The 19,753-nt window shown below is 52.5% G+C and overlaps 5 protein-coding genes and 1 non-coding gene across 6 annotated transcripts; 4 read left to right on the forward strand and 2 right to left on the reverse strand.

The window, feature by feature from the left end:
• The first annotated feature begins 5,309 nt into the window (after positions 1–5,309).
• On the forward strand, positions 5,310–5,380 carry BO72DRAFT_t6. The gene has a single exon. It is a non-coding gene; the product is annotated as a tRNA-His (tRNA).
• Positions 5,381–7,234: 1,854 nt separating this feature from the next.
• BO72DRAFT_443868 (uncharacterized protein) lies at positions 7,235–7,864 on the forward strand. Its single transcript, XM_040943682.1, has one exon. It carries the CDS (start codon positions 7,299–7,301, stop codon positions 7,551–7,553), a length of 255 nt encoding a protein of 84 aa, XP_040806423.1. The 5' UTR covers positions 7,235–7,298; the 3' UTR covers positions 7,554–7,864.
• Positions 7,865–8,886: 1,022 nt separating this feature from the next.
• BO72DRAFT_367001 (uncharacterized protein) lies at positions 8,887–11,913 on the forward strand (the record flags this gene model as incomplete). Its single annotated transcript, XM_040940820.1, has 2 exons — positions 8,887–11,039; positions 11,073–11,913. 2 exons carry the CDS (start codon positions 8,887–8,889, stop codon positions 11,911–11,913), a joined length of 2,994 nt encoding a protein of 997 aa, XP_040806424.1.
• A 388-nt stretch (positions 11,914–12,301) lies between these two features.
• Positions 12,302–14,405, reverse strand: BO72DRAFT_443870 (bifunctional chorismate synthase/riboflavin reductase [NAD(P)H] ARO2). The gene is made up of 3 exons (XM_040943683.1): positions 14,103–14,405; positions 13,647–14,008; positions 12,302–13,586 (listed from the first exon to the last, which is right to left on the reverse strand). The coding sequence occupies exons 1-3, from the start codon at positions 14,135–14,137 to the stop codon at positions 12,748–12,750; spliced, it is 1,236 nt and encodes a 411-aa protein (XP_040806425.1). The 5' UTR covers positions 14,138–14,405; the 3' UTR covers positions 12,302–12,747.
• A 363-nt stretch (positions 14,406–14,768) lies between these two features.
• BO72DRAFT_366926 (putative lipoate--protein ligase) lies at positions 14,769–16,311 on the forward strand (the record flags this gene model as incomplete). The annotated part of the gene is made up of 3 exons (XM_040940814.1): positions 14,769–15,806; positions 15,872–15,982; positions 16,066–16,311. 3 exons carry the CDS (start codon positions 14,769–14,771, stop codon positions 16,309–16,311), a joined length of 1,395 nt encoding a protein of 464 aa, XP_040806426.1.
• Positions 16,312–16,491: 180 nt separating this feature from the next.
• Positions 16,492–19,700, reverse strand: BO72DRAFT_523759 (uncharacterized protein). The gene is made up of 3 exons (XM_040949798.1): positions 19,480–19,700; positions 18,564–19,406; positions 16,492–18,506 (listed from the first exon to the last, which is right to left on the reverse strand). Exons 1-3 carry the CDS (start codon positions 19,603–19,605, stop codon positions 16,818–16,820), a joined length of 2,658 nt encoding a protein of 885 aa, XP_040806427.1. The 5' UTR covers positions 19,606–19,700; the 3' UTR covers positions 16,492–16,817.
• Positions 19,701–19,753: the final 53 nt, after the last annotated feature.

Consider the following 19,753-nt stretch of genomic DNA (forward strand, 5'->3'; position numbering starts at 1 on the left):
AATCGTTGTGTGATGGAACTGCTGCAGCACCAGGATGCAGCCGATGAATGCGCCCGGAGAACACTGAGCGAAGATGCGGCCAAAGTTCAATATGTCTGCAGGCCGGATTGATGGGAAACCTTCGCGTATAGGAGTTATCGAGGTAAGGAGTGTCTAAGTATAGCACCCGGGGACGGAAACCGAGAACCGATAACAATTGGGTATATAATAAGGTATAGAAGACTTCCAGTATGGACTGGTCAGGACGGAGGAGGGTATTATACTGAGTGGGAGGAATTAAAATTAAAAGTGGCTTCAAAGGAGGGGTAGTAGTGAGTATTGACCGTTGATAATGGGCGGGCAGGAATGAGAGAAATAAAAGGGAAGTAGAAAAGAGACTAAGAGAAAAAGAAAAGGAGGGAGATGGAAAGGATTAGAGATGAGGAGGTGAGAGGAGGAGGAGGAGGAAAGAGGAAGTAAGAAGAGGAGGAGGTGGTGGTGGAGGAGGTAGGGGGGGGGAGGGGGAGGGGGGGGGGAGAGAGAGAGAGAGAAAGAGAATGGGAAGGTGGATGAAGGGCGGAGATTACAAAAGAAGAGGAAGAGGAAGGATAAGAGGGAATTCGAGGTTGCGGGCGGTTCGGCGGGTAGTAAAAAGAGAGAATGGGAAAGGAAAGGTCGGGTAAGTTTGAGTGGTAGGTTGGTTGGTAAGTTGGTACTCGTACAGTACCTACCCTCGTACAGTACCAGGTGAGGAAGTATGAGTAAGTGACGGGGAGTGTTCACAGGCGGCCGAATTATCAGAGGGAGAAGATGGAGGGGCAAAGGAAGATCACACTCTGGTCAGGCAGGCTTTTGTCAGGCGGGTATGGTTTAGTTATTTTGGGGGGGGGAAGGGGGAGAGGGAGGGAGGGAGTGATGGAGTGATGGAGGGAGGAGGAGGGGAATAGTACGTAGTTGGTGTAAGAGTGGGTATTGCTAAGTGGTGGTGCTGGCGGTGCTGTAGTGCTGGTAATTATGGTGTAGTTAGGTGGATTGACTAACTGCTGTACTTGGCTGACTGACTGACTGACTGACTGACTGAACTGAAGTGTGTGTGGTTACCATAATACTCCGTAGTAAAAACACAAGTAGGTCAGGAGAGAGGAGAGGGTGAGAGGGTGAGAGAATGAGAATAAGAAGAATAAAAAAAATTGACCAGGGAGGGGAGCAGGCCCAGCAATAATACTACGTACTCCGGAGTACGTACCATGTAGCAGCCAGAGAGACAGACATGTCCGTGGTCGGCACGGGTAAGTTACTGTTAACTTAACTAACTCAACTACGGAGTAAGTAGGTTAGTTAACTTAGGTCACTGCAACTTAGTCAGGCCGTAGTCGCAATGACGGCTACTGCTCTTACTGCTCTTGCTGCTCTTGCTGCTGCTGCTGCTGCTGCTGCTGCTGCTGCTGCTGCACTACTGTACTGTATCAACTAGCTCATTATTTGCCAGCACCACCACCAGCAGCCACAGAACATATTCTTTGCATACACCAGTCGAGATCCCTTCCAAACAGTCTCTTCTTGAACCCTTAGAACAAAAGGATATGCCGCATGGAGATTGCTTGGAACTTTGGGAAGGGAGAATCTGGGCCCCCCATTCGGGACGCCTATGAACGTATTTTACCCGGTCAGTGGGGATGCATGTCCACTGGGTGGAAGGCAAGGATCGGTTGAGGGCTAGAGAAGAGCGAAAGAGAGAGGGAAAGATAGAGAAGAGTAAGAGGGAGAGGGTTCTGGTGTGTACTGTACATTCACTCATGCACTCTTTCGCCAATCAGAAATACTACTACTGTATTAACTACTACACTGTATACTAACAGATACAAACGAGATAGCTATGACGACGCAGATAATGACTCTGTCTCCATAGATGATGACAGTTACTATAATGGCGGATACTAAGAAATATCGCCTCCTCTTTTTATGAGCAGTAGACTCGATTGAGAATGGATTCAACCTTCAGTAGTGCATCCATCGATTCCGTCCTTCCATCCCCATCGACCAGACGAGACCAGACCACACCAGCTATTTCGGCCGACCATCCGGGTCTGCTTGGCATCGTGGATTGGTTGAGATCCTCCCATGGTATCCCTGGGTCTCGGCGACTGGGCCCCGACCCGGGGGTGGAGGGGCGAAATCGAAAAAGAAAAAAAAAATAAAAAAAGGGTTAAAGAGAAAAGGGAAGAAATAAAAAGAGTAAAGTTGGCAGATGCTACCAGATATATGCATAATAGCCTGAAATGCTAATCAATCACTTGTCAACACAGCCCAGGAAATGCATTATAATGTGTTCCTCCAACTGCTTGAGGTAAAATACATAGACATAGAGTAGGTAAGTAATTCGTACAGGATGACGATCAGAAAACAAGATCTGAAAAAGAGTAAGAAAAGTGTATCCGTATGAACAAGTAGAGAAGTAAAGATCCCCCCTCTAAGCAAGAACAGAAACCTTTTTTAAAAAGGAGAAAGGAGAGATGCTCCTGCTGCTCCTGCTGTTGCTCCTGCTGCAAGTCGCAGTCAACCCAGCAGTGGCGGCGGCGTCTTTCTACTATGGTAGCTAAGTTACTAGGCAGTCTACTAACTCTGCCAGGTGCCAGTCGCTACTAAGTTGTCTTTTCTCCCCTCTTGCTTTGCCAAGCAACCCATCCGCGGGCTCGACCATTACGTAGGGGACTATTTCTCCGTCCTAGCAGCATCAACGAGTCAATGGCGCTTTTCTTCCTTTCTCAGCTCCTTCCTTCCCCTGGTTCTCTTCTGCTGCAACCGTCACCCAATTAATTCTCCTGAGTCTAGTTAGTACAGCTAAGTAGGGGCTCGGGAGTGGCTTCGCCGTGTCTGTTTGACTCTTTTCAAATTGCTTGAACGGTCTACCATTCAGGATACGTGAAAGGAAAACAAGCAAATGGTCGCATTGATGATTGGTGCTAGTCTTCTCCAGCATGCGATCATGTATGGCTGACCCTGTCGCATCTTATCGGGTTGGGAACCTCTGCTGTAATACCAGTGACACCTGTCAGTGCGACCAGCCACCAGGTCTGGCAGACCCTACAACACTTTATCGTTTGTTCCATGGGTCATGTCATGACTGTCGCCTTCCACTTGACTCTATTTTCGCCGCCTCATCGTCTTGACGATCACATAATTCAATCTGAGTGTATCCGATCCAGCACTCTACCTGTACAGAAGCCTCACATTGAAGGTAACCAGAATATTGATCGGCTATACCAGACTCCAGCCCAAATACCATTGGCCCAAATGGCATTCGGCCGCTGCTGTACTTATGGCCAATGAGGGTCCAGAACCTCCTCCTGGTTGAGGAGGTCTGTGTTCTCCGCAAATCCAGTGCCTGCCAGTGGTAGTTAGGCTAGTAGTAATCTGTAGTAGATCCTTACGGACGGACTTTCAGTACTCCAGGCTATGGGTATTGTACTGTCCAGGCACCACGGTCGGTGGGTGGAGAACGAAATAAGGTGTAGTTCCCTCTCCCTCGTTTATCCATTCTGCTCCGTCCGCATGGTCGAGTTAATACTGTACCTACCTTGATGCCTCCATTGAACCTGGGGCTACCGAAAAACCGGTCATTTCTGAGTCCATCGAACTTCAAGATAGCCAATCTGATGTCAAGTTTCTCCGGGGGCTATGCACGCCTGTTCAAAGTTGATCATCATCCTTTCTAGCTACGGTGCTAGATCAGTACTAGGTATCTAGTACCTAGCATATACTACTATATTATTCTTTCCAGTTGTCAGATCGAACCAGTAAGGATTTAACCATGTTTGGAAGCACGGCCAGCCCACACAGGGTGTCACGTCTAGTATTTCCAACTCGGGATACTGGTCCATACTCCGAGGTCTGGAAGTGACAGCATTGTACCTGCGGTACCTACAGGCATTGACCAGCCGAGCCCTCGAGGCTTTGGTTCACTCATGCATAGCAGCCTGATTCGATCCATAGAGGGTGGCTGCTTTAGCGGCATGGACTCCCGTCCTCCGTGCGTTAGTCGATGGTATGCGATGAAACAAACACCTTGTTCCTTGTACAATTCTCTAGCCTGAGCTAATTAATCTTCCCCAATTTATAGATGAGACTATTAATTGCGCGATGCTCCATCACGGCCTACTACAATCGTTCCCCCGATCCGCGGGACTCCCCTCCCAACACTGGAGATATGTGTTACGAGTATGTACAGGGAAGTGGACCGGGGTCTTCTTTGAGCAGACGGGGAGGCATGACTCTGGCAAGTGACAGAACCTTGGTTCTGTCTCGGATTCATCTGTCGCCAACCTATCTGGTGCACCTATTGGATCTCGGGAGACACCGCAGGCGTGCTGTATGCATGCACTGTCCTCATTCTCGACCGGCACTACAACGTCATCCAGGTCCTACATGCCGATGCTACCTCCATTGTATGTTTACTTGAGACAACAGGGGCTTCTTTCAATGATAAGATTAGATTACAGTCGGGGCTGAATGCTGATTGACTATGTATCGCACCCTGTTTGCAGGCTCTGCTTATCGACTCCCGATTCTCCGTTACGGACAGGTGTGGTCAATGAAGATTCCTCCTCTGCTTGCCTTTGGTGTGCGCGCGTCGGCCCATGTGCTACCTCCTATCACTCAGTAGGTGTCGAGCGTTCATCTGATCCAGTTTAGCTGTCATCCATTTGCTGTGGCGTGTGGGCCATGGTCTTCTTCTTGGGATCGGCTCCTTTGATCGGTTTAGCGGTGGCAACCCGCTGAGGGTTATAGGCTTGCTCGAGTGCATCTGGTGCACTGGGTAAGATGTTCATTTTATATGGCCCACTGGCGCCTGATTCTGCTCCTATGGGTGCTGTGCATGTATAGATTATGCACTGTTTCTATTTGGTGGTATGGGGATTGATGCATTTCTTATATCTCTCTATATCGTGAGATATAATTTGGCAGCTGTTGCTCGACACTCTGTGTGATTGTCATGGCTAGTGGTGCTATCGATCGCATATCCCACGTTGCGCAGGCTGTTGATGGAATGGTAGGCTGAGTAGTCTTGTATCTCGATTGAGATATATACCCAAGAACTGCGTCCCGGCCATCATCGATTTGCCGGAGGCGTGCCCAACTATAACACCACAACATGGAGAATGTTGGCAAAGAAGAGATTGCCTTGAGATACAGCGGTTCTCCGAGACATATAGGCAAAAGAACATCGAGATGACGAATGTGACGAAAACATGCTCTAGATCTTCGTGTAGCCGGGAATCCATGAATGGTGGTACATAACGCCAAGCAAAGATGTGCTTTCAATAACAACAGGTGCTGTGGTCTAGTGGTATGACGTCACGTTGTGGCCGTGCCAGCCCCGGTTCGATTCCGGGCAGCGCCACTTCTTTTTTGCTTATTTGTTTTCAATTTGATACATCTTACTATGTACCATCCTACTGATCCCTTATACTCGTACGCAGGGGATGGAAACCCCGATAAACATGGCCTGATACTCGAGTAACTGTGATCAATGTATGGTATCACCCGCTTCATCTTCATATTCCTTTTGCACCGCCGAGCTTTCCCACCACTGAATTCACCGGCTTACCTTCAACAGAAGGTTGTTTCCACACTGCAAGCAATCCAAGGACTCGACAAGTTAGATCCCACCAACCAGAGTTATCCCTCCCCTACTCCTGCGCGGCATCCTCATAGTTCCTATTTGGGGAGCCTGCATACCCACTACTGCATCCGAGCAAACCTCATTGGTTGCCAGTCCTTGGACCAAGCTTTTTAGAGCAGTCATACCCCTCCTGAGTCCTGACTGTACTGTACGGACTAGACTGCTAGGTATGTGCGAGTACATACCGAATGGCAGATGCTTCCCTGCCCCTGGGATCGTTCAAGTTGAAAAGTATTGATGTTCACTGCTAGCTCATTACAAGCCCATTACGGTGTGCTCCGTACATCCAGCATATCCCCAACTCCCCTCGAACGCACCTGTCACACGCAAACCAGCCACCATCCTCGGAAGCCAAGAGGACCACGGGCCATCATATCTGCAGATACTCATACTTTCTCCCCCCAGCCATCCCTTGCCCGGTGCGGTCCGCAAAGAGTGGAAACAATGCAGGTCAGATCATCACTGACGGAGCTGAAAGCCGGAGACAGCCCCGTGCCCAGTCAACCGTCACATCATGTCATATCACTCTGGCACAACCCAATGCGTGCCGGGCATCCACCTCAATGCCCCCTGCATACTGCTGGACTGGTCTCCTGTTGCAGCCCAGGGTTCTGGATCACATCCAATCAGACAGAGCTCAGACACGAGTAAGTTAGTCTTCGGATCCTCCTCGTTACACACGGTTGGAGCTGCGAAGGGATGTCGGGCCTGGGATCCCCAAGCAAATGCAACTCTATATCAGCCACCACTACTAGCTATTGGCGCTGGTGGTCGATCTGTCAACGCCCCTGAGTGAGCATGTACCGTCTACCTACATTGTACATCTTAACCACCCATCACCGCCAGCATGGCATTCCCCCCCCCTTTCTTCCTATTAGCATCGCTGCACATTGTTCCACCAGAGATTACTCGGTGTCAACCGCCAAGGAAACAATCCTGGTAGAGTGTAGAGTCCAAGGTCTAGCATCCTGCAGGCCCCGATTCCCTCTGAATCATAACACGCTACCTCTGCTGGGTCCAGAGGATGGCGACATGGAGCGCAAAGGCACGGAAGATATGGCGATTCATAGCCCGAACCGATAATTCCGAGGCATTTTGGCACAGCATGCTAAGTGTTTTCAAGATATGACTCGCGATCGACTCAAGAACCACCAGCTGGTACTGTGGAAAGGCTCTATGATTCCACTGCAGAAGCCATGTGCCCGTATCTGCGCCAACAGTGGCTTCGAGGCGGTATGAGACGTACTATCATTCGCATCGTTCTACTCCGTCCGCGATCCTTCGCCACCGCTCAACCCCTCCAAAATACTCAACATGTTTGCTACCGCACCAACGGAACACCATCTCGCTCTCTACCCGTCTGCAAATTTAGGCGTCACCTCAGCTCTGACAAGAAGGAAGCCCAATGTGGACTGATCAGACCAAATCCCGCGTCGGAGCATGGCCTCTGAATTCCTGAATGTCCACTGAGCAACGGATGTCAAATCCTTCACGCCCCTCCTCTTTCCCCCCCTCCCCCCCTTTCACCCAAGAGTCCCCAGGATGCTGTTCGGGATATGGATGGGATGTGGCTGAGTACTTGTCACCGAGCCAAGCCAAGCAGCACTACGGAGTAGAGCTGTGTTATAGGCAGACAATGATAACCTGGTTTGTTTCCCCCCCAACCCACCGGGGTCATCTAGCAGAATATGAGCCCGTGCGCTGCAAGGGCCGTAAGAGTCTGACGCGCGGTCGAATCGCGCTGCTTCTTCTTTTTTTTGTTTCTCTGCTTAGGTTCCCTCTCGATCATGAGTATAAGTTAGAAAGGAATGCACCCACTCACTGTGGCAAGACGGAACATGATGGGTGTGATGACGAATGTGCGGGTCGTGTATTCAGGTCAGCGGGATAACAAGAGAGAATGAATGGGGTCTCTTGTTGCCCGTGAGCCCCGCCTGGGCATAAGGAGCACGAGGTCAGTTTTCTCTCCTTGCTTGTCTCACGAGTGACTAGCATATCTCAGCCCTATCGGTGGTGCTACTACGGAGTAGTCTATTAGCAAATCCGCTAAGTGTGCTAAGTTACAGTCTGATAAGTAAGGTAGGTCTGGACTCGGGATTCCGAGGAGGAGGAGAAGGAGGAGGAGCAGCAGCAGCAGTAGCAGTACCTAGCAAGCAGTTGGCAGGCCAACCTGTAACTTTATTGGTCGGATCCCCACTTTAGTCGGACAGAGCTCCAATGAATCCTGAGGAGATGAACCTTCAACCTTGAATCAGAAGAAAGAGTAAATTAGAGTATAAACAAGACAACCCAAAGTTCGGCCCGGAAGATGGTCTGTTGCCCTGTTTCACTCGCGGCTCCACCTTTGCTTTTGTTCCATCATTCATCATCCATCCGTCCTCCCCCTCGCATCGATTGAACTGTCACTCGGAGTCAATTGAACTCAAGAAGTTGCCCAATTGAAAATAATAACAATAATAATAACAATAATAATAATAATAATAATAATAAAAAAGAGGGGGAGACTCTTGCCCCTCCTCCCTCCTCCCGAGTCTGTCTGGATTGCCTCACTCGACCCTCGCCAACCCGGACAGTACTGGAAATCAACCCCCATGCAGCATCCAGGTTGCCAGTGCAACCGCCCGTGTTGACGGCGCAATCGTTCTTCCCAGCCCCTCAGTATTTCCTGGCTCTCGCTTCATACTGGATGGGTCCTCAGATGGATGGGCCTGTCCGTCGAGGAGTACTATGGAGCACACTGTCTCCGTACTCCGTACGGAGACTTAGTCCACCCATGACGATTATGTTAATCAATTCGTCCTGCCACAGAGTCCTCATTTCATCTAAACTCGGATCCGATCGGCCGCGATTGCGATGTTGCCTGCTGATGAGATCCATGTCAGTGTGTCACTTACTCACTTCTCCTCCTCCTCCTCTTCTTCTCTCTGGTCTAGCCACCAACCCCAAATCCATCTTCTGCATTCCTCCCTCCTCCCTCCCCTCTCCGCCAGTAGCACCATCATACCTTTCGACCCTCGCTTCATCCATATCCTGAAGTACTCGCTCGGATCTAAAGCAATTAGATCGGCCTAGTTTGACGATCCTCGCCCATGTCGGCTGATCTGGTCTCCAGCCGTGCCTTGTCCAGATCGTGCTAACGGGCTAACCCTTGCGCTAGATGCATTGCGATCTGTCTCAGATCAGCCTTGCTCTCGACCTCATCTCAAGCTCTCGTCTTCATACACATGGATGGATGTTTCCAACAAGGACACGGAATGCGCAGATTTGTCGGCGCCCACGTGGTGTCGACGCTTCTACTTGCCTTCGTTCTACTCTGCGCTGAGCCGACCTCTGCGCTGATTCCATATGAACCGTCGTACCTGCTCTACAGTCTCGACCATAATGGCTCTTTTGCATATCTTTTGCATTCGAGGGGATCTAGCCAGATTGTCACCACGGAACTCCTGGCCTTGAACGTGTCGGGAGTCGTTGACGCCGCGGAACCGCAGTATTCGACACTGACAAGCTCGTTACCCTTCCAGCACCATGAAAACGGTTCAGCTTATGTACCTACCATTGACGCCGCTGCCGTGATCAAGGTATTCGCAGGTAGCTGTCGGGACAATCTGGACCAAGGCGCGATATGGCAGTTCACACCCAAAGCGAACGACTCCGCGGGCAATGGCACCTGGGAACAGCTGGCCATAGATAGCTCCGCAACTCAGTCCAGTGTCGCTGTGGATAGGCCTAATTTCCTTTCGGCGGGTTTTGCATATGCGCCCACCAATACGTCTGACAGTTCCATCTATGCATTCGGCGGCATGTGCCCGTTCACGAATGCTACAAACCAAACCTGGATGGCCGCTGCAAACTATTCCCAGTCGATGATCGTTCTAAATCCTCATACTTCCGGGGATACTGTGTCTTATGACGCCTCTACAACTGGCAGCCGCGCCCCTCCAGTCGCGGAGGCCGGGTTTACGATCACACCCCTGCAGGCGTCCTATGCATATTCCTCCACCGGAGAGCCGCGCAAGCAGCAAGATTTTCTCCTGATTGGAGGCCAGACCCGGGACGCCTTCATAAACATGTCGCAGCTGGCCGTCTTTTCTCTCCCGCAGAATAGCTGGAGTTTTGTGAATGTGATGACTGCACCGACCACGCTCAAAACAGAACTTGCCGTACGGGAAGTCAACGTGGTGGAGCCAAGATCAGGGCATACAGCAGTCCTGTCTCCAGACGGTAGCAAAGTCATCGTCTACGGAGGCTGGGTAGGGAACACGAGTGTCGCAGCTCAACCGCAGCTAGCTATCCTGGAGCTCGAAGCTGACTACGAAGAATGGACCTGGAGGATACCATCGATTACAAGTTCTGGAATCGGAGAAGCAGCGGGAATATACGGACATGGTGCCACAATGCTTCCTGGAGGAGTGATGATGATCGCAGGAGGACAACCCATTCCGCATCTATCTTCCAAACTCTCTTCCAGGAGCTCTCTAGACAACTCGCAGGTCTACCTGTACAATGTCACATCGGGGCATTGGGTATCAACCTATGAGAACCCTTACTCACGAAAAGACAACGTATCTGATTCTGGCACCTCGAATTCGCGCACAAAGACTGGGCTTGGAGTCGGTCTGGGTCTGGGGATCCCCGCGGTGATTTGTTTAGCAGTGTTCCTTTTCTTCTATAGCCGCAGGCGTTACGAGCGTCGCTCACGGGATCAAGAACTACGCAACTTGGCTCTTGGCGCACAAAGAGCTCATTTCTGGGGCGGCGAGGGCCCAAATATGGCGAGCAGCATACGCAGGCCCTTTTCGGGGGAGATGGAAGAGATTGCCGATTGGAAAAGTAAGCGCGGATCTGGGCAGTCGTCTGTCTGGGATGATAAGGCAGGAGGGACGATCGCGGAGAGCACTGGCTTGCTTGGGGAAGCATTGAGTCCCACCAAGACCAACCTGTCTGGCCCAACAGCGAGATTGTACCGGCCTCCCACTCAATACAGCGAGTTTCGCAGAAGCGATGCCACCGGAGAGATCCATCCAATCGACGAGCGCGAAGAAGACGAGGCAAAGAACGCCGGAATGATCATGACGCAGGAGACATACGACCAACCAAGAGGATCAGGCTTTCTACCGCCCTTAGGCGTCAACATTGGCTACTCAGCCGTCCCCCTCGTCCCCCCCGAGTTCATTGCCGGAATTGGCATCGATCAAGATGGTGGCCCCGCCTCGCCAGACAAAGGAGACCGGACTTCATCCAACCTGTCCGATTCATCGACTACTTCCGCGAAGTCCATCATGCAAGCCCGTGCGCTCAATCTCCCGCATCTCTCCTCTTCCAATCAGTCGATAAGCGGACGACAAATCCCCCTGAAGTCCACCGAAGCAGCTTCTGCGTATAGCAGTGGTGGCGCCAGCAGTAATGGCAGCAGCCGAGAAACCCCGCGCAGCCGGCCGAACAGCATGGCGCTATCCTTCGTGGAACAATGCTATACCTCGGATTCCTACTCGACTGCGCAGACCTCGGTGTCTCAACGTCACTCCGAAGGCGAACACCTCCTCCAACATCACCAACACTCCCAGAGCCTCGAAGAGCCTACCTCCCCACTTGCTCAAACGCTCGATCTCTTCCCGATGCCCCATAGCAAACCCACCGCCTTGCCCACTATAGGCAGGCCTCGAACCTCCGACTGGATCGGCAACAACGTCCGCCGCGTCCTCTCTCTCACTCGACGTCGACCACCGACGGCAGACTTCGCCGAACCTCCCGGTGCGTTCACCTCAATCGCCTCCGGCATTGACATCAACCTCGACCGACGAAGCACCGTCGTCGGCAACGGTAGCAGCAGCAGCAGCCGCCCGTCCCCTGTGACCCCCCTGGCTGCCGGATACGGGAACACGCGGATTCCGCGCCGCTCCGTCAGCGCCTCCGCCGAGCTCTTCCGTCGCAAACAGGGGGCCCGGGACTGGGGAGCCGGGATGCGAAGCTCGGTCGCTGGCCCTTCGTGGCGCGACGACATGGGGATCGGTGACGAGCGTGCCGGCTTGTATTCCGATGGCCTGCGCCGGTATGCGGATGCCGACGGCGAAGCGGACGGGGACGACGACTGGGATGTCGAGGGTGCGGCGGAGGGCCGACGGGTCCAAGTGACCTTCACGGTGCCGAAGGAGAAGTTGCGAGTCGTGAATGCTACGGCGGGGGAGTTGGATGGGGTTTCGGAGAGGTCCGTCAGTGGTGGGATTCTTCCTCGCATGGTCCGCGAGATTTGAAACGGCGTAGCGTACTATGGGTACGTCCATATGCAGTCCCTCCCAGGGAACGGGGGTAGATTGGGCCTCGTGCTATATTTCCCCTGTTAGTTTTGGGTGGTCATATCCTGGCACTGGCGGCTTTCGCTAGTCCAGCCCAACTTCGCGTTTCCCTTGGTTATGATTGTTACCTTTGATTTTGTTTTGTGCTGGGTATACGATGTTGGCCATGTTGATATCAAACTAATATATGTATGCATGGAGGTATGTGTTCACGAAGCATGTGGTGGAAACCGAGGTTTTCCCATGATATAACGATCTTACTATAGTTTATTAGCCATGAGTAAAATTCACGAAAATGCGAATATCCCTCAGCTAGATGAAAAACATCCACATGTACCCAGGATCACCGGAGTCAACGGAACATCCAATCGGGGCAAGCCGGCGTCGCAGGCTGGACTCGATCGATTAGGGAAGGCGCGGTGGAAGCTGATGCCGTTGAGCAACAATGATGTGTGGTAAAGAACCAGATACATGCCCGTATTCTTCTGAGGCCGAGGTTGGATATACCAGAAGAAAAAGAATAATATAATGATTCATCCAAAAATGTCATACCATCATATATATCGCTGCACTCTAATTTTCATGAATGGTGTCTCGAAACAAACAGGCCAAAAAAGATATATAGGCAACACGCATGTAGTGTTGAAGCCACATTCCAAATCAATGAAGGAAACAACTTTTCCCAAGCCTGTTCCCGGAAATATGGAGAAAAAAACGAGAAAAAAACATAAGGATGATGATTGATTCGATTACATTTTCATGATACAATGAGGAGAAATGGGCTTTTTTTTTTTAGTTGGAACCGCTCAGGGTAGGACGGGTGGGGATGGTGTTGGGCAGGGGAGGCAGGAGGCTCTTGGCGCTCTCGCGAGCATACTGAGCCATGAGGGCGTCCATAATGACCAAGGCGGACATGGCCTCGACGATGGGGACGGCGCGGGGGGTGACGCAAGGGTCGTGGCGGCCCTTGGCCTCGAGAATACCCTCCTCCAAGGCGTAGGTGGCAGTGTTCTGGGCCTGGCCGATGGTGGCCGGGGGCTTGAACGCGACCCGGAAGTAGATGTCGGCGCCGTTGGAGATACCACCCTGGATACCGCCGGAGTTGTTGGTTTTGGTGGTGAGCCGCTGCTTGGTGGAGGTGTTGGGACCGAGCTGGGATGCCACGTCGGAGACAATGAAGGGGTCGTTGTGGATCGAGCCGGGAACCTCACAGCCGCCGAACCCGGAGCCGATCTCGAAGCCCTTGGTGGCGGGGATGCTGAGCATCGCGTGGGCGATCTTGGCCTCGAGCTTGTCGAAACAGGGCTCGCCCAAGCCGACGGGCACGTTACGGATCACGCAGGTAACGGTGCCACCGATGCTGTCGTGGTTGTCGCGGAACTGCTCGATCACCTTGGTCATGCGGGCGGCGGCATCAGCATCTGGACAGCGGGTGGGTACGAAGGAGTCGACGGTCTTGCGGTCGATGGTCTTGATCAGGTTCAGGAACTCGGGCTGGGTGGAGGCGGTGGGGTGCTCGGGAGTAGGGGGGAACAGGTGTTCGTTGCCGACGGAGGAGACAAAGGCGACGATCTCAACACCGTGCGATAGGCGAAGGTACTTTTCGGCAATGGCTCCGGCAGCGACTCGGCCTGATCATATTCTTAGTATGTTTCATCCATTTCAGCGGCAGGTCTGAGGGTTGCACCCACCGATCGTCTCGCGGGCACTGCTGCGGCCACCACCACTGCTGGCCTTGACGCCATATTTTTCGAGGTAGGTGAAGTCGGCATGGCTGGGGCGGGGGTACAGGTCCATTGTGCTACCGCCGTAATCCTTGGGTCTCTGATCCTCGTTGCGCACCATCATGCCAATCGGAGTGCCCAGAGTGACACCGAATTCTGTTCCTGACTGGATCTCGACGCGGTCCTTCTCGTTCCGAGGGGTGGTCAAGGCACTCTGGCCGGGGCGTCTCCGAGTCATCTGCGGCTGAATATCATCCTCAGTGAGCTCCATTCCGGGTGGGCAGCCATCGACAATGCAGCCGACAGAGCGGCAGTGCGATTCACCGTAACTGCGGGGAGAAAACCATTAGTTTAACCGTAAGTTGCTACGCCGGTGTCGAAGGACACAGATGACGCGACGCAATTGAGAGGAAGAAGACCTACGTGGTGACGCGGAAGTATTCACCCCAGGTCGACATGGTGGGCTGATGTGATGTGATGCGATGTCGGCGTCGAGATTTTTCGCAAGTTGAGAGGCTCAATCCGAGGAAGGGCAGAAAGAAAGAGGAAGAGGTCACGGATAGAAGGATTGACAGCCTCTAGGGAAAAGGAAGATAAGAAGGTGAGACCGGAGTGGAAGAAAAGAAGATTGGAACAAGGTGGGTGGCCGGTGGAGCGGAATGGAAGAGTGAGTGGATAAGAGGGAGAAAGCAGACAGACAAAAGAAGAATGAATGACTGATTCAAGGCCGGCCGATCGCGAGATCGCCTTTAGCCTTTGGAGGGGCATTTCCTCTACTATGGCTTCCCGCCTTGGTTTTCTGCCGCCCTTTTGCTTCATCGGGTATAGCCCCCGGAGATCGGCCGCTTCTTTACTCGATGCAGCCCGCGGGAGAGCATGACTATCGCCTTTTCCATTCGTCCAAAGCTCGATACAAGACTCATACCGCCCGGACCGTAAGTAACAGGTACGATACACTCTCACCGCCTTGCATTTCCCGGTCCATGGAACTCCAATGATCATCACCAGCAATCAATCATCATCACCGTCTTCCTTATCGATCGACATAAAATAAATCTCATGTGGTGCTCACCTCCTGCATCTCGCCCGATGCGCAACCTTTTGCGCACCTCCTCATTCCGGCCCTCGTCACTCGCATCCTCCCAATGGCAACATACGACGTCACCCGTACCAATCCGGTGGAATTCCTCCTTCACAGGTGATCGCTTCGCGCAGCTCGCCAGCCGACCAGCTTCCAGACACCAAATATACCAATCGCTATCCAACGACCCCTACGTCAACCTCTCTATCGAACATTTCCTCCTCCAGCATGCGCCCGCCGACTCGAACATCCTATTTCTATATATCAATCGCCCCTGTGTCGTGATCGGTCGCAACCAGAACCCATGGCTTGAAACCAACCTTCGCGTGCTACACAACGACCGGACCGCCGCCGCCACCAGCAGCCCGCCTTTACCCAACCAGATTGAAAATGCCACGGCTCCCCTCTACGTCCGCCGCCGCTCCGGCGGAGGCGCTGTCTTCCACGACGAAGGCAACCTCAACTACAGCGTGATTTCGCCGCGCGCGACGTTCACCCGCAACAAGCACGCCGAGATGCTGGTGCGGGCACTTCACCGCATCGGCGCGACCACCACCAGCGTCAACGACCGCCACGACATCGTCATGCAACTCGAGAACTCCGGGCGGCAAGCGGAGCAGCCTGATCTGCAACCGCGCAAGATCTCCGGGTCCGCCTTCAAACTCACCCGCGAGCGCGCGCTTCACCACGGCACCTGCTTGCTCGATTCTCCCAACATCGACCGGCTGGGCTCGTTCCTGCGCTCGCCGGCGCGGGAGTATATGATGTCAAAGGGGGTGGATAGTGTGCGGTCGCCCGTGGCGAATGTGTCGTCGGCCTTCAGGAATGCACCGGTCTCGTTCGAGATCCAGGATGTCATTGCGGGAGTGATGGATGAATTTGCGAGACTCTATGGAACATGCTCGGATGCTGTGCGCCGGGCGCAGAGGGCCCACATTGTAGAAGATTCGGAATTGTATGCCGGAGAGGACTGGGTGGCTGGGACTGTTGGGGAGGAGCAAGGGTATGGAGAGGCGGAGATCGTGAAGGGGATCGAAGAAATGAAGGTGAGTTGCGTTGTTCATTTTCTTGCTCTTGAAATTCGGGTGTCGCATGCTAATGAGATATCCAGTCCCTCGAGTGGAAATACTGCCAGACACCCCGGTTCATCTTCTCGACCCATCCGATAGAAGGGGAGGACCCGCGCGACCGGCCTCCTCTGCCGGCCTCCTTGCCGCCGTCTGTGAGTTCCCCTTCCGGCGCCTGCCTCGCCTATGTACGGCTGGGCTGTCAACAATAAGCTTGGCTGACCTTCAAACTATCCAGACTCGCGTTTTTCTTCGTCTCAAACATGGCGCCATCGTCGAAAGCCACATCTCTACCTCCTCGGACACCTCTATAGCTGCAGAACAGGCAGCCCGCTTACAAGAGGCCCTGAAGGACCGCAAACTCCACGGAATTCAGCCAGCTCAATGGATACAGATTCTCTCAACTCATCTGGGTACCGAAGAGGAACCTCGTACGATTCAGGAACTCTCGAGGTTTGTCACGCATAAACTGGGGTGGGTCTAGATGCAGGTTATTTCATTTCTGATACAACGATGCATAGAAGATAGACGATAAAGCAAAGGTATATTAGCGATTGCATGAAAGAGGCGTTGTGGTTTAATGGATACATTCGAGGTGCTTTCTAAATTAGGTTCAGCATAAGACTAGGTTCAAGTTCAAAGGAATAGTGATACATTGTGCTTTAGGACAACACGGAGGAATTGTCTGATTATAACCCACTCTGACAAAGTGAGAAATCGGTCGTGCCATCATTCATAAATCGTTCATTCTACTTGCTATGTACAAAACACATCTTCAAACAGCCCCAAGTACAGTGAAACAAACGGATTGTACTCAGAACAGGCAAGCTTTCTCACCGGCCGTAATAGTTCGCGTGGGCTCACAAAGACTGGTATAAGGTAGATTTAGCAAGGGAAAGAGGTAGCTAACCAACTCCAAAAGTGCAAACGCTTGAAATGAGACAGCTGGTCCAATGAGGCTGACCAACGCCCAAAGATCGAGGATTGATATCACCGTATTCCTCGCGCCGCTGCGAAACGATCCTTGAGCTTCGATTGACTGCGGGTGATGCGGCGACCGGGCTCGTCCTCCAAACTCAGACCCCCGATCCCTGGGCCCAGCTCTGATCGTCGGGGCGAGAACATCGAGTCACTGTTATAATCGTTGTTCCGTCCATAGCGAATGTTTCGAATTGTGTTGTTGGTGGCAGATGTGGCTGTTGTTACAGTGGTTTCAGTGTCCGAGTCACGGTCAAACGCGTCCGACACGTCGGACTCGTTGTCTTTCAGACTGTTCAGAGTGAAACTGTGATTTTTGGAGAATCCTCCGTCGTATGGCGAAGGTGCGAATTGGGTGGGCGTGGCGGGTGACTGCGTCGTGAAGCTCGAGGTAGGAAGAGTAGATGAAAAGGACAGGGGTGGCATGGATGGCTGACTGTCGAACGACTGGACCTGGCTCTGGTGATTAAATGCCGATGGGGACTGATGTCCAGTTGCACGGCCATCCGGAGACGCGATGCGGCGTTGTTGTTGTTGTTGTTGTTGTTGTTGTTGTTGTTGTTGTTGTTGTTGTTGTTGCTGCTGCTGCTGCTGCTGCTGGGTACCAGACCCATGGACTGCAGCGAGGCGATACAGTGACAGCAAATTCAGTGCCTCTTGGGCGGTCATGAAAACCAATAACAACTTCCCGTATGTGTCAAAAGATTGCCGCTGGTAGGCAACCCCAATCCGGGGAAGGTATCCCCCAAGATTAACAGCAGCAACCAGCTCGGAAAAGCAGGTGAGGATCTCCATGCCATTCCACTGCACGATAGGACGTTTCATAGCCTCTAGAAGGGCGAACCCGGCGATAAGACTGGCACTGCCTAACGATGCGATCTCAACATAATTGCCCGGAAGCGAGAGTAGACCATATTCCGAAAAAGTCCAAGCAGCAAGAGAAACAATAAGAAGTCCTAACCGAAGGTACTGGTAGACAAAATAACTCCAGAGATTCACAGGGTGGTGGGTGTAATCATTCGAGTTTTGGTGTGCTTGCCAGTAGTTGTCTTCTCCATCTTCAGGAGACTTGATGGTGAAGGTCCGATCGAACAAACTCTCGAGTCCAGTTGTCGCGGTATGATCGCTCGTAGGAAAGAACTTTGGCGGTACAAACGCCGCGCCGGCATCACTGGTATTCCGTTGCCATTGTTGCGGTTGTGCAGGTGTGCGCTGGAACGGATTTCGTTCCACTTGTTGAGTGGGGTTAATGGGGTTAATGGGATTTGGGTATTGGGGTTTGCTACGCAAATTCCAGGCGGGTGGCTTAGGCGCAGCGGGCAGGAGGCCAAAAGACGGCAGCTCGCCATTGAGCCCAGAGGTCTTGTCTCGCCGACGGACACTAATTGTGGGTTCAAGTTCGCGCTGGACAAGGGAAGGAGTCCAGTCCATATCGTCAGCCTCCGGAGGCGGGGTTGGGATGCTTGGTTCCTCAGGAGCTGTCCGTGGAGAAGCAAGCTTGTCCAAAGGGAAACGAGAAGGTCGCTGCCGGAGATCTCCAGTAGGACTTGTAAACAGCCGGCGACTGTTTCCAGTGTTACCAAAATTAGGTACTGGAGTCGCTTCAGTATTCCGACTCGGAGTGGCTGCGGGGGTGTCATCATTCCAGACGACCAGCGGACGGGTGTCATAGCGCACAATGCGCCTAGAGATGGCAACAGACTAGAGGTAGATGTCCTTCATTAGCGAGGTCAACACTAGGTTCTCTAGGTTACGTACCAATGTCGTGAAGAAGAGCATGAACAAGTGTAAAGTCGGGGGAATATTAGCCTCCAGTCCGCTCGAAGAGGGTTCTCGGAGAACCGCCCAGAAGACGCATCGCACCACCATGACAATGAGCTGTACCTGATAGTACTCGCTCAGGCCAACAAAGCGTCCGCCCCTTCCTTCTACTTTCAAGCGTAGCTTGGGGTTCCACCACAAAGACAGAATGCCGACAATGAGAGCTAGCCCGGCATAAGGTGCTAGATCCATCGCGCAACTGCTCGGTATCCGACGGGTCTGCACTATCTCGCGTGCGCACTCGACCAAATGAGGAGAGTTAGATAATGCATCGGGGTCTTGCAGTGGTTCGATTTCCTCCACGGCTAACGCACTCCAGATATTCCAGCTAAGTTGACCGGCAACACTAGCCCAGTAACCCATGGCGCCGGCCCAGACAAGAAGGCTTCTCCAGTTCCACCGACGTGCCTTTCTTGCCATCCTCCCAGCCTTACTTCGCTCCATCATCCGTCTCAAATGATCCGCTTTGGCCTCGTATCCGGTTTGACGAATGCGCTGTTTCACTCGAGGCTCGCAAGTGGCGCAAACCTGGGGATACCGCTCCTCTAGGTTTTTGCGAAATTTAGGATACTCGCGTTCGTATGCGCCGAAACTCGGGTCATCGGAAGGCGGGAAGTAGGATGCCAAGTTGTTAGTGAAGAGGTGTTGGTTGCGGAGGCATTTGTCGCAGAATAAACTGGAGCCTGTGAAGTCATTGGACTCGAAGGGCGGAGTTGATGCGTGAGGGCTGTGTACAGCGGGATTCGTTTCAGTAGCAGGGGGATCGGTGATTTCCCCGTTCTGAAGGGAGTTAGCTATGTTAAGCTCTGCTGTGATGGCATATGAGCACACCGTGAAGCTACAAGTGACCTACTTCATCCAAATGATTGATGGCCTCGCAATGTTGGCAACGCCATTTGCGAATGGGCTCTCTGTCAGCCTGGGGTGAGCGACACCCACAGTAAAAACACTTCAATCGCTTTGCGAAGAAAGGAGCCATCTCCTGTCAAGCAGGTGAACATTGATGGCGGGGGAGATATGTTTAGAAAGGGTGGATGACAACGGTAGTCGTGGTGATGATAGAGGGAAATGATAATGGGGCGAAGGGGACGAGAGAGAAGGAGTTAAGACAACAGCAGCAAAATAAT

This window comes from Aspergillus fijiensis (assembly GCF_003184825.1).
Source record: "Aspergillus fijiensis CBS 313.89 unplaced genomic scaffold BO72scaffold_2, whole genome shotgun sequence".
In the NCBI taxonomy this organism is placed as follows: domain Eukaryota; kingdom Fungi; phylum Ascomycota; class Eurotiomycetes; order Eurotiales; family Aspergillaceae; genus Aspergillus; species Aspergillus fijiensis.

Coding starts and splice junctions, on each gene's coding strand:
- BO72DRAFT_443870 (XM_040943683.1), bottom strand. CDS start 14,137: ATGTCGACCTGGGGTGAATACTTCCGCGTCACCAC. Junction 14,009..14,102: donor GAATACTTCCGCGTCACCAC/GTAGGTCTTCTT, acceptor TTCTCCCCGCAG/TTACGGTGAATCGCACTGCC. Junction 13,587..13,646: donor CAGTGCCCGCGAGACGATCG/GTGGGTGCAACC, acceptor GAATATGATCAG/GCCGAGTCGCTGCCGGAGCC.
- BO72DRAFT_443868 (XM_040943682.1), top strand. CDS start 7,299: ATGATAACCTGGTTTGTTTCCCCCCCAACCCACCGGGGTCATCTAGCA.
- BO72DRAFT_523759 (XM_040949798.1), bottom strand. CDS start 19,605: ATGGCTCCTTTCTTCGCAAAGCGATTGAAGTGTTTTTACTGTGGGTGT. Junction 19,407..19,479: donor CCATCAATCATTTGGATGAA/GTAGGTCACTTG, acceptor AACTCCCTTCAG/AACGGGGAAATCACCGATCC. Junction 18,507..18,563: donor TGCTCTTCTTCACGACATTG/GTACGTAACCTA, acceptor ATCTACCTCTAG/TCTGTTGCCATCTCTAGGCG.